The 8,102-nt window shown below is 32.7% G+C and overlaps 1 protein-coding gene across 1 annotated transcript; it reads left to right on the top strand.

The window, feature by feature from the left end:
- The first annotated feature begins 3,111 nt into the window (after window positions 1-3,111).
- LOC137655515 (protein fem-1 homolog A-like) lies at window positions 3,112-5,411 on the top strand. The gene is made up of 3 exons (XM_068389449.1): window positions 3,112-3,130; window positions 3,786-3,969; window positions 4,364-5,411. The coding sequence occupies exons 1-3, from the start codon at window positions 3,112-3,114 to the stop codon at window positions 5,409-5,411; spliced, it is 1,251 nt and encodes a 416-aa protein (XP_068245550.1).
- The last annotated feature ends 2,691 nt before the right edge of the window (window positions 5,412-8,102 follow it).

Below are 8,102 nucleotides of genomic sequence, written 5' to 3' on the forward strand. Positions count from 1 at the left end.
CTGGTCATTTTGAAGTTTTTATAGTTTGTGAAAGATCTAATTTAATGTTGTTACTGTTCTTAAAATATTTCATTTTGATTGTCTATCATTTCTCTTGTAGTTTATGTCCTGGTTTTCTTTCCTCATTGGGCCATTTTTTGACCCAAAAATTGAATGTTTCCTAATTTTTTTAGGTTGATTAATTCTTTTCTTTGATAATTTTTAGGTTATTCTTAAGCTTTTTTCGAAATGATCTTTTTAACCCAGAGATTGTGCGTTTCTTAATGTTTTTAAGCTTGATATTTTTTTCTTTTATTTGTAATTTTCAAGTTATCTCTAATCTTTTTTCGGTGATCAATCTATCCAGAAGTAATTTATTTCTTTCATTCTGCCTTGGTTTCGAATATTTTTCCCATCTGGTCTTCAGCTGCTGATTCTCATCTTAATTTGTTGCACAGAAACTTACGGTCTAATACATCTCTTAAACCTGATCTTTGGCACCGTCGTTGAACTAGGTCGTTATGCAAGTTGCATAAGATTTTTCATAATTCTCATCATCCTTTACATTCAGATCTTCCCGGACAGTTCCATCCTGTTCGTAATACCAGGCATGCAGTTAATTCTAACAGTCAAGTCTTCTCCATTAATAAGGCTCAACAATACACAGTAATCTAGAAATTTTATTCCAACTATGGTGCTTGTAGAATGATCTTCCAAATCTGATAGTTGAATCGGTGGAACTTCAAAAGTTCAAACTTGCAACGAATTTTTTATTTAATGTTGAGCAAGCTGACATAAATTTCTCTTCATAATTTATATATGACAGATCTATTTTACCGTTGTTACTAATCTTAAAATATTTATTTGTTATCACTGGGCTTTTTTCTTTGTTGGAGCCTTTGGGGTTATAGCATCCTACTTTTCTAACTATGGTTGTAGCTTAGCTAATGATAATAATAATAATAATTATGATAATAATAAAAAAAAAAAAAAATAATAATAATAATAATAATAATAATAATAACAGAAATGATGTAATAATGATAACAATAATAATAATAATAATAATAATAATAATAATAATAATAAAATTAATGATAATGATAATAATAATAATAAAAATTATTTAATGATAATAATGATAACAATGCTAATGAATTTTTAATAGTAATAATAATAATAATAATAATAATAATAATAATAATAATAATAATAATAATAATAACGATACTATTGATATTTTAAATAATTACAATAATAACAACACAATTTATATTTTTAATAATGATAATAATAATAATACTAATAACAATAATAATAATAATAATAACAACAATTAGATTAAGTCTACCAATTCGATACATTTAGTCATAGCTAAATTTGATTCGTTTTCAGAAATTAGACAGAGGAAGGAACCCCAACATCGAGTCCTGCGCAGAGACTGGACGTATGTGGGATCCTTATTTAGTAGGGGCAGCCAGGCTTGGCCATATGGACTGCGTGACCTACCTCGTTGAACAATGCAACTCTAATATTGATGAAGTTGGGTTAGGTGTGTGTGCAATTTTACTTTTTCTTTTGTGGTGGTCAATTCTGGGTTTGGTAATGAATTGTGTGTATGCTATTTTAGAAGATTTTGATATGGTATATATATATATATATATATATATATATATATATATATATATATATATATATATACATGTATATATATATATGTATATATATACGTATATATATACATATATATACATATACATATTTACACACACACACACACACACACACATATATATATATATATATATATATATATATATATAATGTATATTATGGAAATGTATTTGTATATAAATTATGTGTATGTGTGCACTAGGTCACTTTGTTTATATATAGGATATTATAGATATTTATATCGTATATATATATATATATATATATATATATATATATATATATATATATATATATATATATATATATGGCCACTATGGGTGGCTCCAAACATATATCGTAGTCAAATCCTCAGTCCCAATCTACTTAAAACAAACATGCTTTTTATTACCTACGTAGAATGCTCATAAACTAACTAAACATATGTTTTACAGTATCTACAAATCACATGTACGAGTCTGGAGCCTCACCACTTTGGGCAGCAACTATAGGAGAGCATCTAGACGTCGTTAGATACCTCATCTCAAAAGGTGCCAACGTCTATGGACTGACTTATTCCAATTCCACCCCGCTGACCGTGGCGTGTTCTCGAGGGTTCCTAGACATTGTTAAAGTCCTCGTGCAGAATGGAGCGAGTGAGTTTTCCAAAGGCAGTTCATTTGAATTACTGTAAAGTCAAATGAAGTTCAATTTGAATTAATCTATATGAAAAATCCTTTTGAATACACAATATTCTATAAGTCAAGCTGTGAGCTAGTTGCTAATCAGTGAACTTCAAAAGTTCAAACTTGCAGTGATTTTTTTATGTTGAAGAGCCTCTCATAAGTCTCTCTTTATGATAGATATATTTTAATGTTGTTTCTATTCTTAATTGTTTATTAATTCTGTAGTTTGTTTATTTCTCTATTTCCTTTATTCACTGGGTTATATATATATATATATATATATATATATATATATATATATATATACACACACACACATATATATATATATATATATATACATATATATATATATATATATATATTCATATATGCCTCCTAATATCTGGATTCTTTCTACCTCGGGATCAGAGATCCAAGGGGAAATCAATAATAATAATAATAATAATAATAATAATAATAATAATAATAATAATAATAATAATTATAATATAGTCATGTCTTCAGGAAGGACGGAGGCGCTTATCTTCCAAAAACCTAAAATGGCGTCATTCTAAATATTTACCAATAACCATTCATTGACCTATTTTCAGATCTCGAGGTTACTGACTACCACGGGATCACATGTCTGATGCTGGCTGCGTCCAATGGACATCATAAGGTAGTGGAATACCTTCTAAGTGTCGGAGCTAATCTTAAAAGAAGGAGAATTGATGGAAAGACTGCTCTACACGAAGGCGTCCATTCCGGATGTCTAGAGGTGGTGAAGGTATTGTTACATCACAAGGCTGAGATGAGACCTGACAATTGTGGTGAGTTTCAAATTGGTTCAATATTTCAGTTCCTGTGAGGTAATGTCTAGTCTCTTCTGTGTATGATGACAGGATCATCCTAAGCTGATTGAAGTTTAGAGTCCATTTCAATCTATAAGTAGAGCTGATGAAGTTGAAAGATTATTTCAATATTTAAGTTGAAAGTCCATTTGAATTTATAAGCACAGCTAATGAAGTTGAAAATCCCTTTCAGTCTATAAGTACAGCTGATGAAGTTAAAAGTCCATTTCAATCTACTGGGTAGTAGGTTGGCCAAGGCACCTGTCACCTGTTGAGATACTACCACCAGAGAGTTATGGAGTTCTTTGACTGGCCAGACAGTACTACACTGGATCCTTCTCTCTGGTTACTGCTCGTGCTCCTTTTTTCCAACTAGAGTTGTAGCTTAGCGAGTAATGATAGTAATAATGATAATGATAAGTAAAGCTGATGAAGTTGAATGTCCATTTCAATCTATAAGTACAGCTGATGAAGTTGAAAATCCATTTCAATTCAGTTTCAATCTGTAAGTAGAGCTGATGAAGTTGAAAATCTATTTCAATCTATAAGTACTGCAGATTAAGTTGAAAAGTCCAATTCCATCCAGGAAGGGAGACAATTCATATAAGTATTCACACCTAATTTTTTTTTTCAGGGGAAACTCCTATACTCACAGCCAGCTGTCTTGGGCACGAGCACATTGTACAACACCTAATTACCAGAGAAGATCTTATATCCAAAGAAGATGAAATTAATGCTCTAGAGCTTCTTGGTTCTACTTTTGCCGAGAAAAAGCAAGAAACTGCCATGAAGTATTGGAAACTAGCTATGCACAAGAGGTTAGTCTTTGACGGGTTTTTGTAATTTTCTCTGGGGATGATTACTTTACTCTTAATGATGAGCTTATATCAATTGATTTCATAGGAGGTGACAGCTAAGGACTGGCATCAATACTAGACAATATTTCAGAGCTGGTGATGTCACAGCCAGGAGTGGCAGCTATTCCAATACTCAAATATAATTTATAGTAAAACTCTTAAAAGCATTTCTATGCCTGTTATTTTAGAGACATACTACTCATCTGACCTAATGTACATCACTACGGGTACAACTCTTTTACATTTGTTTTCTGGTTGCCAACTTTGTCCTTACTAACTTTTAGAAACATTACATTACAAGAAAGTATGACATGATACATTTCAACATTAAAATTATCTCCAAATATCCTTCCAGATGCATGCACATTATTCCAATTGAACAGGACGACTCTCAGACACATTTTAACCAGTTCTTCAAGGAAGCCATAACACCGCCGCAATTGGAAATAATTCAAGGCAACAGAGCTGCAATTGATAAGCATTCTTTACTAGTGAAGATGAGAGTACTGGGGCTGGCACATTGCACTACAATCGAAGCCATAAGGAACAAAGGGGAAGAGTTCGCAGCGAAGGGCCAGCTGAAGCAATGCATTGTCCTGTGGATGTACACCTTGAAGGTGCATCAGAGAATTCTAGATGTTTTGAATCCTAAGCGATTCTCTTTCCTAATGTCTCTGACTAACTTATTCTTTAACAGGGTCATCAAGCTACCCTTACCCTCCAACATTTTATTATATTTTGAAGATGTTATGAACCTGTTTGAAAACTGTACCCAAGAAATTAATGTAGGTATTTCGAGGCCACACAGGAATCCAGGAGTCAACAAAACTTTGGATTTCTATTACGTGGACCGCATCATTCCTGTAGCAATGCATTTAATGTTGTTGTTGACAAAACTAAAGCCCATTCTCTCACCTGTCAAATTACAGAGGGTGAACGATGCAGTGCGTAAGTTAGTGGAATTGAATCCTTTAGATGCCAAAGGTGTATCTCTAATGCACTTCGCGTGCGCTACGGTTGTCTTCTGCCGCGCTGAAGAAGCTGCAATCTTCCCCTTTCCTAGCTTGGAAGTTTTAAACCTCTTGTTGGAAGCTGGAGCCAATCCTTCTCCAAGGGATTGTTCTGGAAACACACCTCTCCACGTACTTGGGAAGCTTAGGAAGGTTCCAGGCGATATGCTGGAAGCTCTCCTTGCAGCTGGGGCACACCTGGACATGAAAAATGATCGGGGTCATAGTTTCGAGTCCCTGAGGGCTTCCCAAGGTCAGGAACTGTGTCAGCTGGTAAATCCTGTCCGTCACACTTCCTTGCAGTGTCTGGCAGCTACAACCATTAGAAGACGTAGCGTCCCCTACAAGGGTGTGTTGGATAAGCAACTTGAACGATTCGTTGATTTTCATTGAATTATTAATAGCATATGCACTGAAATCATATCGATATCTTGTAATGCATATATATTCTTAATCAGTCATAGAATAACTGACTATATTACCAATATAGTCACACAATAACTGACTGTATATTACCAATATAGTCACAGAATAACTGACTGTATGTTACCAATATAGTCACAGAATAACTGACTGTTTGTTACCAATGTAATCACAGATTAGCTGACTGTATGCTACCATTTTATATTGTGTCTGCTTTTCTTGGAATTGCATACAAGTAAGAAATTTTAGTTCTTGACTGGTTTTAACTCTTCTTAAATCAATGCTGTCACTTGGAATTGCACAAATATAAGAGATAGTCTCTTCTAATTTGCATAAAAAACTTATTGTGTATGATTCAGCTTATTTTTCGTGTTTGTTCCCTTGTATTGTCACTTTATAGCATTTTGATTTTTTTTTAAGATGTGTAATGATGAATAGGCAAGTGTTCTTTTTCCCAATAAAGGTTTTCATCTTTCGTATTTATAATAAGCAGTACTGTAATGTATACGATTTAATTGATTTAATAAAAGGAAAATGGAAAGAATTATTTTGATTTGAGTAATATTCCATATAGGCATCTTGCCATGAATTTTACTGAGAACTAGAGTCATTTGCAGTCTCTGTTGTCCTATCTGCGCCCAAATAAAATGATAATTAGAAATGTTAATAAGAATTTTAACATAAATGTTTATCAAATTATGGAAATTCAAAACATAACCAATATGACCTCAGATGATATGCAATTGGGCAATGTAAGACAAAATTAATACGAACATGTAATGTTAGAGCAAATATTTGAAAACAAGATGGAGGATACATATTCTCTTCAGTAGTTGAGGTACATAATCATGTTTATCTAATGATTGACCACATTTCTGAGATTATGACAAATTCTTTACGGATCAACGCAAGAGCAGATTTCTACTATAAAAAAGTATATAGTTTATTCCCTACTCTAGTCAGACATAAGTGATTGTGATGTTGGGCTTAACATATTTGAACTGATTTAAATATGAAGTTTTATTTCAACTGTGATCACACTGTGGAGTGATCTTTCTAATCGAGAAGTTGAATCGAGGGAACTTCAGAAGTTCAAACATGTAGCGAATGTTTTCATGTTGAACAGGCTGACATGAGTCCTTCTTCAAAATTTATATATGACAGATGTGTTATAACACTGTCACTGATATTAAGATCTTTATAGACTTATTATTCATTATTTCCCATATTTCCTTTCCTTACTGGGCTTATTTTTCTTGTTTGAACCCTTGTGCTTACAGCAGCCTGCTTTTCCAATTAGGTTTGTAGATAGTGTGATGTAATTGTTCAGTGGGTACTTTCCTCTTGGTAAGGGTAGAAGAGACTCTTTAGCCTTGGCAAGCAGCCCTTCCAGGAGGACACTCTAAAATTATATCATTGTTCTCTAGTCTTGGGTAGTGCCATATCCTCTGTACCATGGTCTTCCACTGTCTCTTGGATTAGAGTTCTCTTGCTTGAGTGTACATTCGGGCACACTATTCTATTTAATTTCTCCTCTTGTCTTGTAAAAGTTTTTATAGTTTATATAGGAAATATTTATTTTAATGTTGTTACTGTTCTTAGAGTATTTTATTTTTCCTTGTTTCCTTTCCTCACAAGGCTATTTTCCCTACTGGAGACCCTGTCATAGCATCCTGCTTTTCCAACTAGGGTTGTAGCTTAGCAAGTAATAATAATAATAATAATAATAATAATAATAATAATGATATAGAATATGTTATACCTTTCGGTGTCACCTTGTAACAGTTAAATCATCGAATATTTCTAACAAATATAGTTATAGTTCTGTGTTATATAATATAATATAATATTCGTATTAAAATGGTAGTGCAAGTTATCCTAACAAATCATTTGTAAAGATATCCACCCAACTAAGATAGACGAATATCTTCAATTCCCAAAATAATCAGATTCAGAAATAAATCTTTATTTTAATTCAGACATTCAAAAACCTATATAACCAACTGAGCGTTGTATTTTAACCGAAATGGCTTCAGCTGGACACAAACCAGACGTCACCTGGTGGGAACGAAGTGGGATATTTCGCTCAAGGGAATAGATCAGATATCCCACAGGCAATTAAAAGCTTAGCGATATCGTTTCAAGATCCTGAGTTCGTTTAACGACCTTAGTCCTTTCAAAGATATTCAGCAGCTGGTTAAATCCTTTAATAGGTTATATTCTCTCCTGATCTGACCTCTGGGCATTTGTCCTAATCACCTCTGACCTGACCTTTAAGTTACCTTCTCTTGAAATATTGTATAATGTTCATTACTTCTCTTGTATTTTATTTATTTCTTTACTTCCTTTCCTCACTGGGCTATTTTTCCGTGTTGGAGTCCTTTGGGCTAATGATATCCTGCTTTTCCGTCTAGTGTTGTAGTTTAGCTGTTATTATTATTATTATTATTATTATTAATAAGCTACAATCGTAGATAGAAAAGGGAGATGCTATAAGCCCAAAATGGCTCTAACAGGGAAAATAGTCCAGTCCGGAAAAGAAAGAAGGAAATAAATAAATATGAGAAAAAATGAACAATTATAATAAAATATAAAAACAGATATTTCATATATGAACTATAAAAAAGAGACTTATGTCAGCTTGTTCGACATAAAAACATT

This window comes from Palaemon carinicauda, chromosome 1 (genome assembly GCF_036898095.1).
Source record: "Palaemon carinicauda isolate YSFRI2023 chromosome 1, ASM3689809v2, whole genome shotgun sequence".
NCBI classification, from domain to species: domain Eukaryota; kingdom Metazoa; phylum Arthropoda; class Malacostraca; order Decapoda; family Palaemonidae; genus Palaemon; species Palaemon carinicauda.

What these genes read in the sequence shown, in the direction of transcription:
- LOC137655515 (XM_068389449.1), top strand. An exon ending in AAACTAGCTATGCACAAGAG is followed by an intron (nt 3,970 to 4,363) that starts GTTAGTCTTTGA and finishes ATATCCTTCCAG; the next exon opens with ATGCATGCACATTATTCCAA.